The sequence below is a fragment of the Episyrphus balteatus genome, chromosome 1 (assembly GCF_945859705.1).
Source record: "Episyrphus balteatus chromosome 1, idEpiBalt1.1, whole genome shotgun sequence".
Classification (NCBI taxonomy): domain Eukaryota; kingdom Metazoa; phylum Arthropoda; class Insecta; order Diptera; family Syrphidae; genus Episyrphus; species Episyrphus balteatus.
Genome location: NC_079134.1, coordinates 164311686 through 164336627, shown reverse-complemented (window position 1 = coordinate 164336627; position 24942 = coordinate 164311686). Strand labels below are relative to the sequence as shown.

Here is a 24942-nt window from a genome sequence, read left to right as displayed (position 1 = left end):
AGCGGCTATTGGAGTTATACCTTAAAACACGAGATATTTGATATTTTTATGATATTTTTGAAATCCAAAATGAGAAAGAAATTGAGTCAATAAAATTAAATAGACTTTCGAATAACGCGTTTAATAGTCATTCAAAAAACTATAAAATTATTTAGTGCAATAAGAAATAATTTTATTTTCAGATAATTGTTTCCATGAGCCTACCCAAAAACTACCAATACGGGCTTAAACCTACCATCCTACCAAAGCCAAAAAAACCTAAGAAGTTTGGTAGATTTCTACCGAAACGTTAACCGTGACTTTAACTCATTAAACTTTTAAGCCTTGTACGCAGCTGAAGCCAAATGAAATTTCCCATACAAAATTTCGTTAATGAAATTTTGAAAGGAAAATTTCGTTTTGCTGTTCCTTTTTCAGTACCTACGCAGCTCTAGCTCTTCACAAATGAGTGAAGAGTTTTCACTCATTTGTCACTTACTTTTTACTGTCCTGTGCATTTTTCTTGACTCCAAGAGCAGCGTTTACAGTTTTTCACTTTTAATTCATTTATTCCTTGCTTTAAAAATTATTTTCTGTTGATTTTACTTTATTTTAAATTAATTTTTATTTTTTTTTATTTTGACTTTGACAGAATACTCGATGATATTTTTTCGTTTAGCATTTTCGTTTCGCATCAGGAGCGTATTAGTCTTTAAAATAAAAAAAAACCATAAATGTCCTTATTTGATTTTTTTTCCAAAATTTTTTTTTCTAAAATTCATGACGACATCCGCTCAATAGTCTCCAAATAAATACGAAAAAAATCCTCTAATTTTTTCAGATTTTACTTGCAGTCTGTGTCAAAGTGAAATACTTTTACTTGGAATTTGCATCTGATTTTTAGATTATTTCCATTTATCTCCTTTACGGCTTGATCGATTTAAAAATGAATTTCCTTTTCGATTTTTTTGTGATTCAAGAAAATATTTTTATTAATATCTTGAAATGCAAAATAAGAACAACATCGATCAAGCTTTAAAGAAGATAAATGGGTAGAATCTAAAAATCACACACAAAATCCAAGTATACAAGAATTTCACCAAATATAATTTTAAAGTTATTCTCCCAGAAATATGCTACCATTTTTTTCTCCAAACGACTGGTATTTACTAATCAGTCGTTATCACTGAACCAAAAAAAAAAATTAATTTTTGCTGAATGCATTTTTTGTGGGCATGATCTGTTGATTTTGTAGGTAAAATAAAAAAGCACTCTTTAAAAAAATTTTATCTCACTATACAACTGTGATCAAAGCTAACACCTATTTAAATAAAAATAAAAAATAAGAAATATTTCCCCTTAAGGTAGGTATTTATCTTAAAAATCTTGACAGATGTTATTGATAAAGTAAATATTTGAATAAATTGTTATTCAAGTAAATTTATTTAGTTACCTTTGTTTACAATCCAACTTTAAGGAAAGTTAAAAAAATCAAGCAACACTGCAAAAAAAAAACACAGAACACATAAAAATACAATTGAAAAAAAATCTTTATTTGCACTGAATCATGTTTCAAACATTTGTTACTCAAAAGCTTATCCGTAGAATCCACCGTGGTGGTGGTGATGTCCGTGACCTCCGTATCCTCCGTAACCTCCACGACCACCGTAGCCACCTCCGTAGCCACCACCATATCCACCACCATAACCTCCTCCGTATCCTCCGCCATAGCCTCCACCGTAGCCTCCTCCATAACCGCCACCATAACCGCCACCATAACCTCCACCATAACCACCACGACCACCATATCCGCCAAATCCTCCATGTCTAGCCAATCGAGCTGATTCATTTTCGTGTCCAGTTTCACTATCCACATCAATTAATGCCTCCACCAACGATGGCGATACATTCTTTGGTTCCTCAGCTTCTAATTTCACTTCAACTGGGACTGGGACTGCCAGGACAGATGTGGCAACTACGGCCAAACACACAAAAGCTACTAAGTAATGCATCCTTGTTTCCAAAATTTCGATTTGTATAATTTATTTAAATCACTTCAACTTCAACTGAGGTTCTGGTCTGATGAGATTTTGAAGATTCTGTGTCTTTTTATATAAAATCTGTCTTCAAATATCTAAGCCATCTTATTATGACGAATAACTCTGAGACTGACTATTCCTATTGAAGCGATTCCCTGAAGGCAGGTGAACAGGTGTGTACATTGGAGAGGAGGAAAGCAAAACACTCATCGTATTATTATCCAATAACAATTAACAACAAAAAAAAAAGCTTAAATGAAAAAAAAATTATTTAAAGACTGGCTTCAAATTAAAGTCTTGAAATGAATCAGTCTGTACTTAAAGTTCGTAGTTGAAAGCTACCAAAATCGAGTAAAGGGGCAATGGCTTTTTCTAACCAAGTTGCTGCTGTCTGGGGGGTTGGTTGTATAGCTTGTTATGTTTTTTTGTTCATTTTTTTTTCGGTGGCGATGGCGTGTGTTTTGTCTTATATCCCATCTGCCTTTTTTGTGTTTTTTGTAAATTGGCCAAATTGAGATTAAATTCATTTTTATTTGTGTTATTTTTTTGGGGGAATTTTGACCGTAAAAGAATTTTTATATCCCTCCTCTCGGTTACTCGTGTGTCTATCGCTGACAGCTTAAGAGTCTAAGATTTATGTTTGATCAAAAGATATTGCATTTTTACCCGCTTATATGATTCAGAAACGTATTAAATTCATTTAATTGGCATAGAGAACAATAAATTTATTATGAGTAATTTGAAGTGACGGAAAAAAAAACACTTGTTTCTTTTCGGATCATATTTCGGAAATGTGTTAAAAGTAATAAGGAAACTTTAGTGACTTTGGTTTCATATAAGTAAATCTTGTTTAAAAAAAATCTCGTTTAAAGACCAAAAAACTTGAAGTTTTCCCAAACAATTTTTTTTTACATATTTTGGTGAGAATCAGTTGGATCGAATCCGTGGTTCAATTGTGATGAACTTCTAAATTAAAATTTCTAAATCTTCAGTATAAAGTAAAATAATTTTTTTTAAACGCGAGTTCCTGGGTGAAGGATTTGGATTATATTCCTAACAACCAAATTGTCAGGATCAAGGACAGTACAAAATACCTGGGCGTTAACACTTTACCAACCGGTTACAGTTCATATACAACATATAATATTTTTAGTACTCATACACCACAGTGAACTGAATGTTTATTATAAATAAACTATGCATTGAAGTCTAGAGAATTATAATAAGGGTTAAGGGTTTTTGATGGGAAGTTACAGTGGTGAAAAGAAACAAAAATTAACCATTAATTTGATGTTTGATTTTCTCGTAAGTGTCACCAATTGCAACGAAAATGTTTGTAGAAAAACGTTTTAGTAATTTTAATTGTCAAAAAGATTGCCAAAAAAATTGAAATTCTAAAAAAAAAAAACAGTATATAAAGATGTTTGTTTTAAACTTTTTTTTATGATAAAGAAAAAAAATTAATAATTTTCATTATTTTTATTATTTTAGTGGAATTTGTGAAATTTGATTCAATTTAAAAAAGTTACCAAATACATTTCGCCCAGGTACAACTATTTGGCTCATCAGTTAGATTCATTTGTACCGTTTGAACTTTGAAGTCACAAAATTTTGATCGATAAACAGCGACTCTTATTTAATTAAATTACAGTGTGTATTCTTGTATTTTAGAGGAACTTGAATAAATTCGTGCATCTTCAATTAATATTTTCAGTGATCAGAATGATATTAATAAAGAAGAAACAATGAATACATTTTCAATATTTTTTGTTGTACCAGAGCTTAACGCATTTGGGCTGAAGGTCGCTTAAACTTTAAATTGAATTAAATTTCACAAAGGCCACTAAAAATAAACAAATAAAATGTAAATTATTCATCGTTTGCGTTTTTTTTTCTTTATTAATATCGTCCTGGTCACGGGCAATATTAATTGTAGATGCACGAATATATTTAAATTCTCCTGAAATATAAGAATTCACATTGTTTTTATGTGTCGATTTATATTTAATTAGAAGGGGTTTTTTGTATGTCTTTTTCATACTTGCAGATTGGAATGTGAAATTGGAAGGCCAACGCACTCGCATTTTTGACAAACGCATTGCACTTGACAAATGAATCCTATGAAAACATTCAAGTTGTTGTTCATTCAAAACTATCAGAATTGATTTTTTTTTTCATTGTCAAACATTTTTTTTTTGAAAATACTATTTTTTTTAAATACCTAACTACAACGATTTTCCAAAAAAAATATTAATTCTGTGTTGTACAAAAAATTGCAATTGATTTTTTTTTGTAATGGCTGAAATCACAAACGCATCGCGTTAATGAACTCAGCCAATACATATTTTGTAATGTTTTTTTTAAGTTTTTAATAAATTTCTTATGAATTTCTAAAAAGCTTGAGTATTTTCAGCAACTCTAAGGAAGAGAGCAAGGGCATGGTACCCAGGTGTTCATTTTACTTTAGATAGTTTAGTATGAATTAAAAAAAAACGTACAAACTTTAAACAATATTTAAGACAGCTCTTTAAATGATTTTGAGCTCCATAAATTTATTCTAGGGTTAGGGCCGTTAAAAAATATTATTTTTAAAAAATTAAAAAAAAAAAAACAAAATTTAAATAAAGTTGGCATGCCATTTTGCAGAAACTGAAACATCAATGATTCATTTACGAACAAAAATTATCTTTCCAAAAAATTGTTCTGTAAAAATTCCATACATTTTATTTTGATTTATAATCAGAAGTTTTTAGTTTGAAAGTAAGAAATTATAAACTAAAATAAAATGCACTACTGGGGTCACACGCACTTATGGTAAAAGTAACTCTTATGTTAAAGCTAGAATTAAAACATTTCCGATAGTGTAAAAAATACATAAAATCTGTTTTTATAATTAATGAAAAACCGTTTTTAATGATTTTTATCACAAAACAAAGTCTGCCATCTGATTTCCTGTATAAAAAGGAGTTTTTAGAAATTTTGTTTTGAAAATCGTTAGAATGGTTTTTTTTTTAATAATTTTTTATATATATAAAATTTTTTAAATTTTTCAAAAAAAAAAAAAATTTGGTATGCCATTTTTTTCAAAAAATTGATTGTTCAAAAAAAAAAAAAAATTTGAAATTTTTTTTAAAAATCCAAAAAATGTGTTTTTTTTTAATTTTCTAAAACTTAAATATAACCTTTACTTAAACGCTTTTGTTTAAAAATTTTCGTTGAAATCAGGTTAGTCTTGAGTGAGGTATTCAGAAACCAAAAAAAAAAAACGTTCTATGGCAGGTGCCGTTAATAATGGTACAAAAAATATTTTTTTATTTCAAAAGATGGCTCTGATGTGTAATACAACATACAAAAATTTAATTAAATCGTTAGAGCCGTTTTTGAAAAAAAAACTTTTTTGCTATTCATTACCAAGTTTGAAGAAAATCACTCCAGTAGCTTAGGCTATAGCTCGAGGTACCTAGAGACGGACAGACAGACAGAATTGCCGGACCCATACGTAATGTTATCTAAAATTGTTATCTCGAGTTCGATTTTTTTTAACGCATCCTAAACTTGCCCTACAGTACCTATATATCGCAAGTAATAAAAAAGGAACCGGAACTGTCGTGTCCGATAGTAAGAAGAAATTGTTTTAAGATAACGGGAAAAATATTTCAAGTTCCTTGCTTTTCTTGTAACAAAAATGACATCCTTCAAATGTCTGAATTTTCAGTTTTGACAAAAATTTTTCAAAACTTTGTGCATTTTTTTCGTGAGAATTAGTTTAAAGCTTGCAAGAAAACATACCAAATACGACACTAATACACTTTTTTACTGATTTGGTTCTTCTTAGCTAATAAGCTGTAATCTTTTATTTTTCAGATTGATTCTTTCTTATTTATCGCACATAAAATTGTAAACAAAATGAGAAGTAATTACTGTCCAGTACGTAAATGGGTTATTCCCAGAACCAAAATTAATTTAAATTATACACACATCTTCCTAACTCTTATAAGTTCAGTGTGAAATAGCATCGACTGTACCAGTTTAATATGAGAATTGTTAGAATAGCATTTTATTTTAATGATTTTATAATAATTCAAAAGATTGACATACGAAAACCACAAAAAGAAGAAATAAACAAAAAACAAAACTCCAGTTAGATAGCCAGTTGTGGGCATGAATCAGTTTTAAACGTCTAGATGCTAACGAACTTTAATGATCAAATTTAGTTAATACTTCTTATTTGACTCATATATTTGTTAGTAATAAGATTTTTGTTTATAGAAGAGCTAACCTGTTTGTTCCGTGTTACCTATTTATTTTTTTGTTTTTTAATAATTTTTGGCAAATGATTTAGATAATTTGATGGATTTCCCCAAAATTTTGATGAATGTTCTATCTTCTTCGACGTTAGTGTGAATGTCCATTAAATATTGGTTAGAATAATTAAGAGTCTTTTTTTGTTCAATTATAATTTTGGCAAAGGAGGTAAACATATCTGTTTGGGGGATTTTTGAAAGATTTATTGCCTGAGGATTTAAAGAACAATCATCTATCTTTCTAAATTAAAAATGTATGCTAAGCAAAATGGGTGTTTCTACTTTTCCCACATAAATTGGATGAAATATTATTCACTAAACAACTTTTTTTTAGATTACCAATAAAAAAAAACTACTGGCAAAAAACTTTAAAAAATGTTTCAATTGACAAATTGCTTTTGTGAAAAATTCAAAACTTACAAAAAAAATAATTCATCAACAAAAATTTATCAATAAAAATGGGCGAACGTGAATTTGATTTGGGTGGTTTCCTAAAGGACTTTGCTGCCGGTGGCATTTCAGCTGCAATTTCAAAAACTGTTGTTGCGCCAATAGAACGCGTCAAATTGTTGCTGCAAGTTCAACATATTTCCAAACAAATATCTCCTGACAAACAATACAAAGGAATGATTGATTGTTTCGTCCGCATACCAAAAGAACAAGGATTCACATCTTATTGGCGTGGTAATTTGGCAAATGTCATTCGATATTTTCCCACTCAAGCTTTGAATTTTGCCTTCAATGATAAATATAAGAAGATATTTTTGGGAGGAGTTGATAAAAATACACAATTTTGGCGATATTTTATGGGAAATTTAGCTTCAGGTGGAGCTGCAGGAGCAACGTCGCTGTGTTTCGTTTATCCATTGGATTTTGCAAGAACAAGATTGGGTGCTGATACTGGCAAGACAGGACAAAGGGAATTCACTGGACTTGGTGATTGTTTGATGAAGATATTCAAGAGTGATGGTCCCATTGGTCTTTATCGTGGATTTAATGTATCAGTTCAAGGAATTATTATCTATCGTGCTGCCTATTTTGGTTTTTATGATACAGCTCGTGGAATGCTTCCAGATCCAAAGAATACCAAACTTTACATAAGCTGGGCTATTGCACAAGTTGTAACAACTGTTGCTGGTATTGCATCATATCCATTTGATACAGTTCGACGCCGAATGATGATGCAATCAGGTTTGAAAGCCACTGAGGTAACTTATAAAAATACAGCACATTGCTGGGCTGTAATAGCAAAAACAGAGGGGACGGGTGCATTTTTTAAAGGTGCTTTCTCAAATGTGTTGAGAGGAACTGGAGGTGCATTTGTGTTGGTTTTGTATGATGAAATAAGAAATTTGATGTAGTTTTTGTTTAATTGTTATGATTTATGAAATAAATTGTTAAATTGTTTCTCGAAAAAAAATGTTGATACTTTTTTTTTTGACCAACAGTTTGAGTGTTATTTTTCAAAGCACTGAAAATTGGAAGAAATGCTTTTTGAGCTAACCCTATAAAAATTCAGATAAATTTCAGCGAATTTAAGCGGCAAATGGTACATTAAAACTTGAATATATTCTACTAATTCTGGTTAATCTTAGTCTAAATTGTCAAATTATTGCACAAATTGGTAACTTTTCCACCGAAAGTGAATAATCTCCAACAAAATAAGCCAATATCCGCTGGAACTCGTAATTGTTCAACAAGCTAGTAAAAATCAGTCGAAACCTTATGGTAAATCATTTACTAAACTAAGTATTTTAAGTTTAATTGATTATATTTCAGCTAAATTTAATAAATCCTGAGCTGAATCTGATAAATACTAACGGAATTTACTAAGTTTTAAACAAAACTGATAAAATTTAAGCCAAATCTTATAGCCCTTCAGTTGAAACTGGAATAAACCATCCGGTAACTATGTTCTGAACAGTTCTTACAGCTGAAACTAGTTAATTTCCGGCTACAATTGATAGTTTTTAGTATAATTTTGTACAATTGACAAATTTGTCGTCCAATAAAATAAGATAAATTAGCAGCTGAAACAACAAAAAACCGGTAATTATGAGTCAAAACTGGTTAATCTTTACATGAAAAAACTATATTCTTAGTTGAATTTGATTAATTTCAGCCAAATCTAATAAATTCTGAGCTGAATGTGTTAAAAATCATTCGAATTTTCCAAACTTTAGATAAATTAACTTAAAGCCAAAAATGATAGGTTTTGGGATAATCCAGCCAAAACTGGAAAGTATTCGGCAAAACTAGAAAACTTTTGTTGACACTCTTAAATTTTCGGCTAAAGTTGATAATTTTCAGTCGATTTTTAGTAAATATCCGCCAAATATAATAATTTCTTAGCTAAATTTAATAAACTTCAGCTAAATTCTATAAACTTTTCGCGCAAAATAGGAAAATTTTCAGCTGACATGGGTAAATCTCAGCTGAAAATAATAAATTTTCCGCTGCAACTTGTAAATTTCAGCCAAATTTAATAAAACTTGACCTTAATCTGGTAAAAATCAACCAAATTTTCTAAATTTTAGACAAAAAACTGATAATTTTTCCGCTAAATTTAGAACAAATCAGCTGAAATTTTTGAATTTTGTTTTGCAAATATAATAACTTCCTAATTTTAGCTACATTTGCTAACTCTTTAACTCAAATTTCGCAAATTTGCAGCTGAAATTAGTAAATCTCAGCGGAAACTACTAAATTTTCCGCCGAAACTGTAAAATATCAGAAAAAATTGGTAAATCTTCAGCTGAAATTTTTGGTTCTAAGCCAAGTTTAGTAAATGGTAACCAAGTTCTGAGTTGTTAAAACTAAGTAGAAACAGTCACATTTTCACTGAAACTGGTAAAGTTTTATTACCCTAATTAAGAAGTTTCCATCAAAACCTATGAATCTCAACCTAAAATACTTGATTTAAGTCAAACCTGTTTAATCTTTACCTGAAATATAATTATATTCTAAGCCGTATTGAGCAAATGAATCTAGCATATCTAAGCCAAAATTCCACATTTTCAGACAAAATTTAAGCCTTAACTGCTCCATAAAATACGGATTTGATTATCAATTATCAACTATCACGTTAGCCGATTTCACCCTTGGTATTTTTTTCAGTACCAACCTATAAATTAACATATACGCAAAAACTTGGAAGTCTCTACCGAAATTGAACAAATGGTTAAAATTAAAATCTAAAAAGTGGTAGATTTTCGGATGAAATTGCTATTTCTTCGTCGAATCTAGCAAATCGCGCTTAAATATGATAGCCTGTTTTCACTAGAGCCCAAATGAGATAATTTCGCAAAGTATCTCATTTCGAATGTCAAATCGTATGTACAGAAAAAAAAATTAAATTTGAAATTAAAAACAAAAAAAAAGTGAAGAATTAACGCCCCCACCTCAAATTCTAGAGCTGCCACCACCAATTCCTCCACTAAGTCCATCACAACCATCTCAACCTCCTCCGTAACTATAGCCAAGATCTAATTGCCTCATTGATCTTGAGCCTTGTTGTTCCTCAGCATACTTGAAGATATGCCACAACAAATAACAGATTAAAACTGATAATGCTTCCAAATTGAAGATTACTTTTATATTCTAAAGTGCATTAGACTATTTTTCTTGAAACAATAAACATTTTTATGAGAAATAAAAACAAAAGAACAAGTTTAAGCTTTTGTTTGTATCCTAAGCATTAAATTTACAGTTGCACCATAAATATTGATTAATGCTATTGACTGAAGATTGATTCTTGGTTGACTAGAATTAGATTAATAGAACTTGTTTAAGGTTTAAGTTTGTTTTGTTTTCAGACAGCAAGTAATAAAAATTCACTTTCATTGTTTTCTGTTATTTAAGTTTATGTTCTGCAGAAATTTAATTAAATTTCTATACAAAATATTTAACAATTGTTTGCACCAAAATTCTTAACATTTGTAAAGCACAATTTCTATATGGAACGCCGCGGCGGTGAGATTAACCCTAAGATTGTAGGACTTAGTGCTGATTCATTTAGGAACTTACTTATTTTGCTCCCTATTCATCATTATGCTTTTACTATGTTTTTTAAGAGTTTTAAACAATTTTTCTACATCAAAAGTTTTTAATTACCACATCACCAAAATTACAAAAACATTTTTACAACTTAAAGATATTGTAGAATAGCTGGTGGATTTTTCCAAGAATGATGATTATCCGTGTACGGAGCTGTTGTAGAATTAAGACCTTCTTTGGGTTGGACTTCGTCTAATGGCACTTCAATAGGTTGTAAAAGATGATGTTTTGGATATGCTGTCACTGATTTACGAACTATACATACAAACAAAGGTTAAAAGTAATTAAATGTAAAACTTAAAGTGTTTTTTATTTACCTCTTCGGAATCTTCGAAGAGTTTCTATTTTTCTTTCAATAGTTGGCACTGAATTGTATTCGACAGCTTTTGATGGCCCAACTCGAGAACTCGGTACAGATATAATTCTACGATGAATTGATGCAACTCTTCTTCCACTTTCACCTTCACTATGTGGAGTTGCTATCATATTTTGACTTGGAGATTCAACATTTCTTGCAAATGTCAAATGCAAACAAATTAACACTAACGAGAAAATAATTACTATTGGTTGTTTCATTTTTAAAAAGTAGAGATTCGTTTAGAATGAATATTAATCTTCAACTAAAAACTTCAATTATTGTATTTTTGAAATGAACCTAAAACTTGCAACAGTTTTTCTTGTTATCACTATTGACCTTTTTATGTGGTTGTTGATGTTATATTTTTTTTTTCGTTCTATCTGTATAAATATTGTTATCAAGTTTAGTGTTTTTAATATTTAATTCGTCATTATATTTTTTTAATCAAAATCTTACAATCACAACAAATTATGAACATAATGTAGGCACGTAAACATAGTTTGTTTATATTCTTTATTCGGTCTCATAATTACTAAGCTGCTTCTTTCATTCAATACCTTCAATATTCTTAGTTGTTCTTTTTTTGTCGTTGTTCTAGTTGTTATCTGCTTCTTAAAATATTTTGAAGGACAATTGCAATTATTAAATTAATTAATCATTTAATTTGGGTGTATTTGACAAGTAGCATTGATTTACACAAAATTTAACACTTGATTTTCTGGAACACAGTAGATGCTCTGTTAATCATTTTTCAAGATTTTTGCAGCTGGTTTCACACAAATTCTGCATTTTATAGCAAATATTTATATGTATAACGAGCATTATGAAACTTTTTTCAGCATTCTTAAACGAATTTTAACGTCGCGGCAAGGCTTTTGAAAAGGCCGTATATTTATAAGGACACTGTGGTGTATGTGTAACATTTTATACTCTTTGAAATTAATCATATGAAATGGGGCATCCAGTTTACAATTTGTAAAAATATAAATTTAGTCAAAAAGTTTTTATGTTACGAATAATAAAATAAATGTAGTTATATACTTTTTGTTCCCATTGCCTACACTGCTAAATATCGAATGGCAGAATTCAAATGATAACATAAGTTGTTTTCTGCTTTGAAAGTTTTTACGAGCAACCGAAGGCTAAGTATATCATTGTAAAGGCTTAAATTTAAATGAATTAAAAACTAAAATTATACAGAGAATTTTTGAGCATCAGTCAACTATGCAGTTATTGGTTCTTGCCACAGAAGTATGTATTTCATTTAAAATGCATCATAATTTGCCCTCCAAAACAACAAAAATAATTTTGATCTTTTTTTTTTGTCAAAAACTACAACACAATTTAAGAAAAAAAGTCCCCTAAAAATTTTGAAAAGAGTGCATGATAATGACCTGCAGCAGACCTCAAAAGTTAGCTAAATATTGATAACAAAGAAACTTATTAACAATCTTCTTTAATTTAACTTCTCTTAAATGAAATCCAATACCTCTAAGCTGAAGTTCAAAGTGTCATTATAGTTTTTTGAACTGATTTTCATTTTGTTAAGGTTTATGGTAAGCATTCAAAGTTTTTGGCAAATTATTAATCGAAATTATTGCAAAACAATAATTTACGAGATTTCTGTAACAAAAAATAAAAACAACTTTTAGCAAAAGAAACAATTAAAATTATGTAATACGGTAGGGCCTTCCACAGAGTTAACAAATTGATAACATATCATGGTTTTCTGTTTGTTAAATTAAATTGTTTTCGTCACTGAACAACAATTCTATTTTTAATAAACAGTCTAATAAACAGTCAGTTAACTTTCGACGAATAATGTTTTAAGGCTCATAAACAATCAGATAACAACATTGAATTTTTCAATCAAGAAAAATTATTCTACAGAATAACAAAAAAAAAATGTCAAATTCAAAAATATTCAAAATTAAACGTCATTTTTATTCATAATTGTTTTTGTTTTCTTGTGTTCCGCTGTATGTTTTTCAAAATTTCTTTCAAAATAGCTTTGACAATTCTTTGGCACCGGGTACAAAGGTGTTAAGTCAGAAAATGTAGTTTTGAGGAAAATGAAATTGAAGTTTCAATTTTTGTTTGTAAATCTGAATGTTATTATTTTTAAAAAGTAATGATGCAGAAACATCATTTATAAGATCTATTTTAATATACATATGCTGTTGACCAAAAAATTACCGTTTTAAAAAAAAATTATGTTGACTTAAAACTTTAGAGCCATTTAGTCTTCAAAAATAAACTTGGTCCAAAATTGTTAAGTCAAGAAAAATCTTTGTTTACATTGATAACAAGGTTTATTTTATAAAAGAAAGTTGGAAATATTAATAGCTGCGTTCCTTTGGAAATATTTATCTACTTTTTAGTACCAAAAACTTTTTTGAACTACTTTTGCTATACTGAAAAAGTAGTTCAAAGCAGCTTTAAGTACTAAAAAGTAGATAAATATTTCCAAATGTACGCAGCTAATGTGATTAATTATCAAATGTGAAAATTCTTTTTGAAATAATATAATACAGTAGAAAAATCGCTTTTCGTTTTTTTTTCTTCCTCTTGACTTAACGCTTTAGGCTCAATTTTTGTATTTTAAAATTAAAAATGAATGCAAAAACAAAGGAGTTAAGTCAACTTACGCCCTTAGTATCATACAAATTAAAAAATTTTTGACTTAAACCCTTTGTACCGAATCATTTCTAACGGAAGGAGATACGCTAGAGCTATGGCGACCAAACGAAAGAGAAAAAAAAAAACTGACTGAAGTCCAATAAAAATGCGAAAATCGATTTTTTTTACTTAACCCCTTTGTACCCGGCATCAAAGAATTGACACAATAGTTTTGTTGAGATTATTCTTAGAATAAATTGTATTCGCGTCTGAAAGAAGCTGATAGTTTTATTGCTCTATTAAATGTTTTATTCTAGGAATAAGCTATCTGACTATCTGACTTTTGAAAAATTGATTTTCTCTCTAACTGACTGTTTAACTGACTATTGAAAAATTGGCCCTAAGTTAAAAATTTCATTGAATTATCATTAAAAATAAAAAATTTATATCAAAAAATCCAATGATCCACTCACCATGTGATCAATTAGTTGAGTCACTGTAAATGTTCGTTCTTGTTGATTCTCATGAATCAGTATGACCAAAATTAACTAAAGTATAATAAAATATATAATAAAATAAAAGTATAATAAAATATATGACAAACTATGTCTATGGTTATAAAATGGGTAAAGTGCTATAGTCCCCCGCTGGAGGATTAATCTCCCAAACTAAAAAGGCAATATCCGGATTTTTACTTGCGATATAGGTACTATAGGGCAAGTTTAGGATTCGTAAAAAAAATCGAACTCGAGATAACAATTTTACATGACATTACGATGATGGAGAATGCCAAAAAAGTGGGTCCGGCAATTCTGTCTGTCTGTCCGTCTGTCTGTCTGTCTGTCTGTCTGTATGTACCTCAAGCTACAGCCTAAACTATTAGAGTGATTTTGTTCAAACTTGGTAGTTAAGAGTTTTGGGTAATTCCCTAGAGGACAAATTAAAATTTTTTTTTTTGGACCAAAACTAACGGTACCTGTCATATAACGGAAATAGAAAAGATAATTTTTTTCAAAAACGGCTCTAACGATTTTGATTAAAATTTTTGAGTGAAGTATAACACATTAAAGCCAACTTTCGAAATAAAAAAAATATTTTTTTACCTTTATTAACGGTACCTGTCATATAACGGTTTTTTTGATTTATGAATATCTCGTTCAAGAATACCCCGATTTTCACGAAAATTTTTATACAAAAGCATTAAGATAAAGGTAACATTTAAATTTTAGAAAATTTTCAAAAAACTCATTTTTGGATTTTTAAAAAATATTTTAAAATTTTTTTTTGAAAAATCAATTTTTTGAAAACGGGTTTATAAAAAATTTTGAAATTTCGTTCTTATGCGTAAATCAATTATTTCTTCAAAATGGCATACCAACTTTTTTTTTGAAAAATGTTAGAAAATTTTTATACATAAAAAATTATTTTTTTAAAAAATGGCTCTAACGATTTTCAAAATTTTTTTTTCTAAAAATTCCTTTTTATACAAGAAGTAAACTGGCATACTTGGTTTTTTGTGAAAGATCATTTAAAACGGTATTTAATTAATTATAAAAACAGATTTAATTTTTTTTTCAATTTCTTGAAAATATCAAATTTTAAATTTTCTTAATTTTCTTGAATAAAAATCTTTAACATTAAAGTAACTTTAAGCATAAGAGCAAGTACGTGCGACCCCAGTCGTGCATTTTATTTTGTTTAAAAATAGTAATTTGTAAAAAAGAAAGAGATACAGGACTTTATTTCATTTTTTTTATTACTTAAAGTTCTTAAGGTACAAAAGATTGGTGTATTTTAATATTTTTAAAGTTAGCAAGGATTGTTCTTAAAAATAAAAAATTTAAAACTAAAAATTTTTAATATTTCATATCAAGAGTTTGATGATCCGTAGTTACTGCTTAGAAAATCGAGAGCAAAAGTGTTAACAAATTGTTTTTTTTTAAGATTTTCTTTTATTAAGGATGAATTGAAAAATTTTAATGTTATGTTCTAGAGATTAAAACAAGTTATAATTTGTATACCCTTACGCATTAACCGTTTCACTCCGTTTTTTTCTCCTTTCGAAGTTAAATACTTTGATAACTGTTGGCAACAAGAAATTTTCAACTTAAAATTTAAGTCCGATTCCTTGATGATGTGTGTTTTTTAATTTTCCAAATTCTCACTAGCATGCAAAAAAGTTTATGAATTTTGATAGATTTCTGCTGATAAATGTTTGGTCGAGATTTTCAGCTATAATTTTTGATGTTGGTACATGATACATTAACTTACTTTATCGTAAGTGTTTTGTCCAAGCATGAAATGCATTATTTGATGTTAGACGAATAGCATATAGTCAATATCCCAAAATATGTATCTTAATTGGATATGTCCATATCGATACCTTCCCGTAAGAATGTATTAAGCGACATTTCTAAAGTTGTTCAGGAAACGCAAAAAAGAAAATTGTCTTGTGAGGAAATGTATGGGACTCACAATTTTATTTTCTCTCTAGTTTCATTTGCATACATGATATAACAACCAAAATTGTACCAAAACGTGGCGCTCAGAGTATATTTCCACATCAAAAAGTCATTTTCGAAAAAAATGTCGCTTAATACATTCTTACGGGAAGGTATCGATATTGTCCATGCAGTTTGATACATTAGTCCAGAAGTCTCTCGGCCTAGCTGTCTCCATCTCAATCTTAATTATTTTGCATGGATCTATCTTCAAACCATCATCGCACCGTCTAAATTTCTGTTCCAAAACCTGAATGATTGTTTCAATCGGAAATTAATTTTTGTATACTTCGGTTAAAACCTACCGGATTTGATAATGTCTTTCATCAAACTTCATCTTCGTTCTTTGACTCCAAGTCTGCTAGATTCTCCCGTTGAACTTTTACCATAATTTTCTTTTTCACCGACTTGATACGTAAACAATATCGACAGACTACTTAAGTGATTAATTTGCGGTAGGCTAATTTGGCAGGCATATTAATATTATAAAATTCAACTTTACTCTTCATCACATTTACATTAACTTTCACACAAAAGTCTCTAAAAAAAAGAATTGAATCTTTAAATTTTCGTTGATATGACTCAGCTAACCGTCTGAAAACCACTCATGTAGAAAGCCATAAAACGACTAACAGACTGACTCCAAGATTTATCTATCATAAAAAAAGTTAACACTTAGCCAAAACTATATGACCGTAACAATCTTTAAGGTCATTTTTATTCCAAATCAACAACAAACAAACTAACTTCCTGCATCTCTTCAACGCAATGAAACCGAAACCTCTTATAGCAGTTTGTTTAGCAAACACCTTATGAAGAATAAGCTCCAAAGCCCCAAATATGGAAAACCCACTTTCAATTTCAATAGCATGACACTAGTTAGGTTATTAACCTTTCATTCATTTCAAAAACAAAAAGTTGTAGATTTCGTCAAACTTTTGACCGAATTTGGAAGATTCTAATAAATAAATGTATAATTTTTGCACAAAAATCTAAACTGGTAAAAAATGCACGCATCGTTAGTTTATTCCGCAAGGTCATCTTTGGACACAATTCGTTGTTTATATAATAAAGTTATAACTTAAAAACCGGCCATTCAGTCTTTTGTAGTTGAATTCTTTGGAAGTTAAAGTTTAAGCCAGTTGAAATGATTATTCGAGAACTTATCGTTTTGAGCTTAGTGTTAACTCTTGCATCGTGTCAATCTTCGAAATCGGAAACCCCAGAATCAAGTGGAAGATCAAGACAGTCCGAAGGAGAGGGTCGCTTCTTTCCCGGCTTTGGTGCGGCTTTCGGTGGATATAGACCTGGAGGATTTTTCGGTGGCTACCCAAGACCGGGCGGTTATCCAAGACCAGGCGGTTTCTCTGGATTCTTCGGAGGATATTATCCAGGTGCTTATCGTCCAGGTGGGTTCTATCAAGGTGGCTATCCCGGTGGATATTATGGAGGCTATCAGCAGTACCCAAGACCTGGCTTTGGTAATCGGCCTTATGGAGGGCCAGCAGCCGGTGGAGTGCCAAGTGTGCCACGACCAGGCTTAGACAATTCTAATAACAACCGTCCAAATACTGCCACAGCTCCCGCACTTCCAAATCTCAGCAATCTCACTCCAAGTCAAGCTGCACTTCTTGGCCAGGCATTAGGCGCGTCACTACGGCCACTTTTAATGGCAAATGGAGGAGCTGGTTTAAGTGGAGCATCATCAGGTTCTGCGAACTCATTGGCTGATATTCTCGCTCAGCTTGGTTAAACTTGCGGTTTTTGTGTTTTTTTTTTAGTTAAATTGTGTGTTTAAGGTAGTTTCTATATTTATTATAATTTTAGGCAAAAAATTAATAAAAAAGTCCAACAAAAATGAAAGTTTATTTATTCATAGAATTTACATTATGTAAATTACTTTCTCATTAAGCTTCAAACCATTTTAAGTTTTATACCTTTCGCCAAAGAAAACCTATAAAAGGTAAGGTTCTTTTTGTTTATAAGATATAGTTCATTTTGTTGGATAGTTAAGATAGTATCTCATTCAAGATGTCGAAGATTCTTGTTGTTTTGCAAATGTTTGTAATTTTAATTGCTCTAGCAGTAGCCTATCCAGTTGGTGAAGTGAATTCTTCAACTGGTCAACGTGAAGGCAAGCAATTTGGATTTGGATCTGGTGGTTATCCGCAAGGAGGATTTGGTGGGCCAGGAGGTTTTGGAGGACCTGGCGGTGCTTATGGTCAAGGCGGTTATGGTGGTGGTCATCATGGAGGTGGTCATCATCATGGTGGTGTTGGCGGTTATGGTCCAGGTTTTGGAGGTATTGGGCCTGGTTATGGAGGTGTTGTTCCTGGTTATGGAGGTATTCCCGGTTACGGAGGTGGATACGGTGGTGGTTTTCAACAACCTTATAACAGACATAGAGGATAAATCATCAAACAAATATTTTTCGTAAATTATGTACAAAAATGAGTTATTAAGTATTTATTAATAAAAAAAAATATTAATTTGTTTAAATTTTATATTATGTATAGTTTAATTTATTATGGCTGAGGAAAAATATGTTAACTAAATATTTTTTTGGGACTAGAGCTGATTCGCATCAGTCTTCAAAGGCTTGTTGATGAACAGCGGTAAAAATATTATCTTCTAAAGGTCAGCTAGATTTGAATACTCGAAAAATTAATTTTATACTTTGTAATAATTTCTATCTTCGTGACCTTATTTTTGAAAACAAATTGAATCCTAAGTGGGCTTTAGGTCTGGTTTATAATTTTTTTCTATTTTGTCTCCGACGTTTCGACCGTGTTTACAGTCTTCTTCAGGGAGATTATTCTATCTTCTAATTTTAAGAATTTAATCTTAAAAATTTTTAAAGGTTTTGTTTGTTTTGTTTTTATTTTTAAATATTTTAAAATTCAAAAAATTCGATGATTTGAAACGTCTTTTTCAAGACTTCGAATTTTTTGAATTTTAAAATATTTAAAAATAAAAACAAAACAAACAAAACCTTTACAAATTTTTAAGATTAAATTCTTAAAATTAGAAGATAGAATAATCTCCCTGAAGAAGACTGTAAACACGGTCGAAACGTCGGAGACAAAATAGAAAAAAATTATAAACTAGACCTAAAGCCCACTTAGGATTGAATTTATACTTTGTATATCATGAAAAGTGTTAAAATTAAGATTTTGCTAAACCAGCAGCTGACCCATATAAATATGATGTTGACGTCCAAGTTCTGAGATCAACAAACCAAAAGAGCTACATTTGGAATATACAAATTAAGTTAATCTAAGATTTCGCAAATGGATAACATTCGGGGCATTCTTAAATTTTGTAGGTTGTTTCTGAGGTGTTGAAAAACATTTAAAAAATATTTTTTTTTAAATCTTTCCACCGATACGCCCCTTATTTTACTAAAATCATGATTTTTCAGAAACAATGGTTACGATTTCTGTAAAATTTTCAGTTGACATTTAGTTTTGATTGTTTATGTAGGTATAAATTGCGCGGTTATTCCAACAATTGCGAATAATAGCATCCATGATTCATCACTTGAAAGGCCGTACATACATACTAATCATTTTGTTCGATTTTCAATATCTATTGATTATGTCTTACAGAAAGGAACTTAGGCGGGAAGAAAGGAAGATATAACCGTGGAGTTCTATTAAATGAGAGGGTCAAAATTGAAAATAGGGGTGCAAAACCTTCCTTTTAGGGTTTTTCAATAAATCTCGTTAACAAAGCGAAATTTTGATGCATATGTTTTTTTTTTTTTGTGGAGAATTGAATTTCCTATCGAAATAATGTTTTTCATTTTGGAAAAAAAAAAATTCTATACCAAAACAGTAAAAACAAACAAGTTGATGGTTTAAATTTGTTTGCATTTTTGCTTCTACGTTTTTTCAGTTAAATAAGGGTTTAACCTCGGAATGAACTTGCGGACATGAGATTTTTTTAGTTTTTGACATAAATTATAGAACATCCAAACAAACATAAAAAAAAAAAATTAGCCTATTAACACTTATTCCAAGATTGTACCAGGATGTTTTTTAGTGCATATCCTAAAATTTCCCCTGTCTCAAAAAATACCATTTTGCCATAGATATGAATGTTTTTGTATTGCATTGTTTTGATTCTTAATGATAATGGATATTTAAACCTTCATGCAAAATTTGGTTCCGCTACCATAACTTTTTAGGGTTTTTCGGTAGTAAGTTAGCAACTGTTATAATAATATGGGTTGACAGATGAAAAACAGGTACCTATTACTTTTTTCAGTGACGTCAGATTTTAATTTTTTTGGAATCAGCATTAAAAAATACCTTGAAATCATGTATCATATGTGTATGTATAATACCATCGTCTTTTTTGCTAATTTTGAAAACCCCCATTTCGCGCTTTGACCTTGAAAATCGCGACTTGCGGACATGAGATTTTTCTAGATTTTTGAGGTATGTTATAGAATGCCAAAATGAAGATTTTGAGCAAAAAAAAATTTCTATTAGCATTCATTTCGAGGTTTAACCCTTTTTTCACCTTATTTGACGGTAATAGTATTATTATTTATATTTTTTTCTAAATTTCAAAGACTCCTATTTTCTAAATAATTTATCAATGTTTTCTTGTTATAAAAGAAATTCCAAAATTTGAATTACAAAGGAGATTAAATTTCCTTCAAAAGAAAGTGAACCGAAATAGAGTTATTTGAATCTTTTTTTTTAATTCGCATTTCATCGCTTTTATTTGAAATTGTTTTGTTTTACTTAATTAACAAAGGCTTTTAACGTTTATTATGAAGGAATTAGAACTACATACAAACAAATTTTTGTACAGATTATTGGTATTAAATTCTGAAAGTTTTATATCTCGTTTGGAACTGAAACTTAAAGAGGTATTGAATTTTTCCGTTAGAAGAACGATCAAAGAAATGTCATATCGTCGCCCGAGAGTTGTTTTGTCGTAAACGCCAAAATGCACTTTTTTAAACTGGATATGTAGTAATAGGTTTTAGAACGTTCTCTTTTCATTTCTGTTATCAGATTTGTCCTATCGTTTACCGTTACTGAGATAATTAGTGTTCATTTTGTCGTATATCCACAAAATAAGCATCGGATTAGCGTTGGTTTGTCGTAAGCGCCAACTTTTGGCGTTTACGACAAAAATTCTATGTATTTTTCAGCTTTTTTTTCTTCAGTATTGGTTTGTCGTACGTCGTACAAAACAGATACGGTAGAAAATTTCGAACTTGTTTTGTCTTACATGTATGTAGGTATATGACCCAAATAGAATATAAACAAATATAATAAATATAATATTTATTGAAAATAAGGACTTCATGTGCTTAAGGACAACGAATTTAAAAACTAAGGGCTGCATTAAGCTTTGCGCTACTTAAGGTTTTGCACTATTCCTAGTGGTGCAAGGAAGAAATAAGTGCATCTGAGAGACATCTCAAATGTTGTATATTTTGTCATGGTTCTTGTCGTTTGTTCCTGCCGCTAGATACTTGACCTCATCCTCGGTCGCAAGTACCGCTTATAAATATGTACACTTGTTGATCTTCTATCGAACACAAGATCAAGAAGTCGACCGTCGGTCGCGGGCGCCGCTTCGTTCAAGCTCGTTGTCTTGAGCGAAGTGAAAAAAGGTCGCAGTTTTATTGTTTTATTGTTGTACACTTATTGATCTTGTCACTTCGTTCGCGCGCGCTGTCTTCAACGAAGTAAAGTGAAAAAAAGGTTGCTGTTTTATTGCTGTATACTTATTGATCTTGTATCGAACACACAAGATCAACAAGTCGACTGTAGTCGTGGGCGCTGAGCCCGTGGCGCCTCTTCGTTCACGCGCGTTATCGTGAACGAAGCGAAAAAGGGTTGCTGTGAGTTTTTTTATTGCACCCGCTCGCAAAAAACACCTGCTGGTCGAAAATTATTTTTTTAAGGCGCCATTGTTCTTCGCTAAATTTGCGTTATTGTTTTGCAAATTGATGATACTGATGATACTTTTACACTATTTTATAAAGCTAGCGGTAGAAAAGTGGAATATAAAAGCTCATCAATATTTAAAACATATAAAAAGTCTACCATAGCAACTCCTGTAAATTTGTTCAGCCAATGTCTTCAAATTACTAAAAAATCTAACTCGATAACTAAGGATAAGATTATTGATATTAAAAGCCTTTTCATATTAATGCCTAAATCAGACCAAGAATATTATGAAGCGTTATTCAAATCAAAAAATTGGAATAAATTCTTTAGTTTGATATTTATTTAGTTTACTTTTATTTATGACCATATATTAATTTATTAATTTAACCAAACTTGGTTTATTTTTATTTTATTTCTTTCATATTTCATAGCCATAGGATGACTTTTATTTTTTGTTGACATTTTTTCAATTTTTTTTTTATGTTTATGGTCATATTTTTTGGTTTTTCTTTATTTATCTATTTATTTTAATAATTGAGCCTCTAAGTCAAACCAATACTACTTCTATGTAATAAGAAACTATTTTTTTAAATGTTTAATTAATAAATAAAAACGAACTGTGAAAATGTTTTTATTTATTTTTTAATATTGGAATGTCGTACGTGCGTCTACTTTGTCGTACGTGTATGGGATGGAAAAAAAGTTGATTTTGGTGGCGTTTACGACAAACTGATTTTGGATAAAAACCTTGATAATTTGAAAACTAAAATAGATGTGACAATTTTGACAACATAAATATGAAGAAAATATCGCACAAAATATTCTATTAAAAATTGAAAAAAATCTATCGGCCAGTTTTTTTTTTTATAAAAGCTCAAACCTTAAAATGCGATTTCCCAAAATTCCAAAATTGGCGTATACGACAAAACAATTCTGAGGCGACGATATAAGAAAGTGGGTGTGTGGAGTAATTGCACTTGATTTAAATCTTTTAATGAAAAAAATCAATCATTATACCCGTCTTGTTTCAACAGTTAACACTTAATTATTTAATAATTAAACTAACTGGTTTTAGAAACTTTATTAAGTGATAAATGTTTGTAACATCAATTGTGTTATGGTAATTTAGAAAAATGTATCTTTGAAAAAAAAAATTAATCGATATTTGGGATTTGGGTACATAATATACAATGCCTAATTGGTAATTTCAATTTTATGTTTGATTTAAAATCATATCGTATTGCTTTTTGACATATGTATGTATCTAAAGCAATTTTAAAGTTCAGTTAATTATTTTTTATTTCTTCATTTGATCATATAAAAAGGTTGTACAATTTACCAATTATCAACAGTTTCACATTGCACTTCATAAAGTTTCAATTGATTCGAGGGTCAATAACAAGATGCGTTCCTTTACAACATTCGCTATAGTCGTTGTAGTCCTGATGGCATTCAATCAAGTGAATGCTGAAGATGAAGCTGATACTCGAGCAAAAAGGCATTTGACTCTTTTCTTGGATTTGGATGGGGATAAAAGTGGACAGCAATCTGGTGGTCCTGTTGGCCCACAAGGAGGACAAAGTGGTAGTGGAATTAATGCCGGAGTTGGTGGTGGAGTAAATATTGGTGGAGTTGGTGTTAATGCAGGCCTTCGCGGTGGACTTAATGTGCCTGGATTTGGTGGACTTCCAAGACCTGGAATGGGTCGTTAAGTTCTCTTTCATCTTTAATTTTTCTTTCAAAAAAATATTGATATTAATTTGTAAGAACTAATTTTTTTTTCGAAATAAACCTTATTATTTCATGCATTCCGTTTGTTTCTTCAAATCTTCAAATTAAAAGAGCCTCCTCAACATTTTAAATTTAATATCTTATTTTTTATTGATTAAAAAAAAAATTCATACATAAGGAAAAAAAAACGAAAATTTGTATATACAATGCAAAGTATTTTTTTGTTAGTAAGACTTTTATAGATGAGTTTAAAGTATACTTAAATTAATAAGTCCACCGGTATGTGTTACTTCATTTGCTTGACCAGCGGCTCCTTGAACAGCTCCACCTGCTTGTGAGACAGCACCTTGAGCTTGTCCTTGAAGAATTTCACCAACTTGTCCAGCAGTTCCAGTTACTTGTTGACCGAATCCTTCAGTTTGTTGAGCACCTTGACTTGATTGTCCGGAAGATCCACCTGATTGTCCAACGAGTCCTTGAGCAGTTTCAATAGATTGTCCAAATGAACCACCTGACTGTCCACCGAGTCCACTTGTTTGTCCAACGGGCCCTTGAGCACCTTCACTTGACTGTTCAGATGATCCACCTTGTTGTGGAACGGATCCTTGAGGTTGTCTGTTAGGTCTTTGAGCACCTCCATTTGATGGTGCAGATGATCCACCTGATTGAGGAACGAGTCCTTGGACAGGTCCTTGAGCACCATTAGTTGATTGTCCAGGGGATTGTCCAAATGATCCACCTTGTTGTGGAACGGATCCTTGAGGTTGTCTGTTAGGTCTTTGAGCACCTCCATTTGATGGTGCAGATGATCCACCTGATTGAGCAACGAGTCCTTGCACAGGTCCTTGAGCACCATTAGTTAATTGTCCAGCGGATTGTCCAAATGATCCACCTTGTTGTGGAACGGATCCTTGAGGTTGTCTGTTAGGTCTTTGAGCACCTCCATTTGATGGTGCAGATGATCCAACTGATTGAGCAACGAGTCCTTGCACTGGTCCCTGAGCACCATTAGTTAATTGTCCAGCGGATTGTCCAAATGATCCACCTTGTTGTGGAACGGATCCTTGAGGTTGTCTGTTAGGTCTTTGAGCACCTCCATTTGATGGTGCAGATGATCCAACTGATTGAGCAACGAGTCCTTGCACTGGTCCCTGAGCACCATTAGTTAATTGTCCAGCGGATTGTCCAAATGATCCACCTTGTTGTGGAACGGATCCTTGAGGTTGTCTGTTAGGTCTTTGAGCACCTCCATTTGATGGTGCAGGTGATCCACCTGATTGAGCAACAAGTCCTTGCACAGGTCCTTGAGCACTATTAGTTAATTGTCCAGCGGATTGTCCAAATGATCCACCTTGTTGTGGAACGGATCCTTGAGGTTGTCTATTGGGTCTTGGAGCACCTCCATTTGATGGTGCAGATGATCCACCTGATTGAGCA

At 30.9% G+C, this 24942-nt stretch overlaps 5 protein-coding genes across 5 annotated transcripts; 3 read left to right on the top strand and 2 right to left on the bottom strand.

Moving 5' to 3' along the window:
- Nucleotides 1-1574: 1574 nt before the first annotated feature.
- Nucleotides 1575-1991, bottom strand: LOC129911944 (uncharacterized). Its single transcript, XM_055989978.1, has one exon. The coding sequence runs from the start codon at nucleotides 1989-1991 to the stop codon at nucleotides 1575-1577; it is 417 nt and encodes a 138-aa protein (XP_055845953.1).
- Nucleotides 1992-6780: 4789 nt separating this feature from the next.
- LOC129905622 (ADP,ATP carrier protein-like) lies at nucleotides 6781-7697 on the top strand. The gene has a single exon (XM_055981150.1). It carries the CDS (start codon nucleotides 6781-6783, stop codon nucleotides 7681-7683), a length of 903 nt encoding a protein of 300 aa, XP_055837125.1. The 3' UTR covers nucleotides 7684-7697.
- Nucleotides 7698-10417: 2720 nt separating this feature from the next.
- LOC129907122 (uncharacterized) lies at nucleotides 10418-10896 on the bottom strand. Its single transcript, XM_055983190.1, has 2 exons — nucleotides 10696-10896; nucleotides 10418-10633 (listed from the first exon to the last, which is right to left on the bottom strand). The coding sequence occupies exons 1-2, from the start codon at nucleotides 10862-10864 to the stop codon at nucleotides 10470-10472; spliced, it is 333 nt and encodes a 110-aa protein (XP_055839165.1). The 5' UTR covers nucleotides 10865-10896; the 3' UTR covers nucleotides 10418-10469.
- A 6107-nt stretch (nucleotides 10897-17003) lies between these two features.
- Nucleotides 17004-17609, top strand: LOC129911935 (translation initiation factor IF-2). Its single transcript, XM_055989970.1, has one exon. It carries the CDS (start codon nucleotides 17004-17006, stop codon nucleotides 17607-17609), a length of 606 nt encoding a protein of 201 aa, XP_055845945.1.
- A 278-nt stretch (nucleotides 17610-17887) lies between these two features.
- LOC129911930 (uncharacterized) lies at nucleotides 17888-18268 on the top strand. The gene has a single exon (XM_055989955.1). The coding sequence runs from the start codon at nucleotides 17888-17890 to the stop codon at nucleotides 18266-18268; it is 381 nt and encodes a 126-aa protein (XP_055845930.1).
- Nucleotides 18269-24942: the final 6674 nt, after the last annotated feature.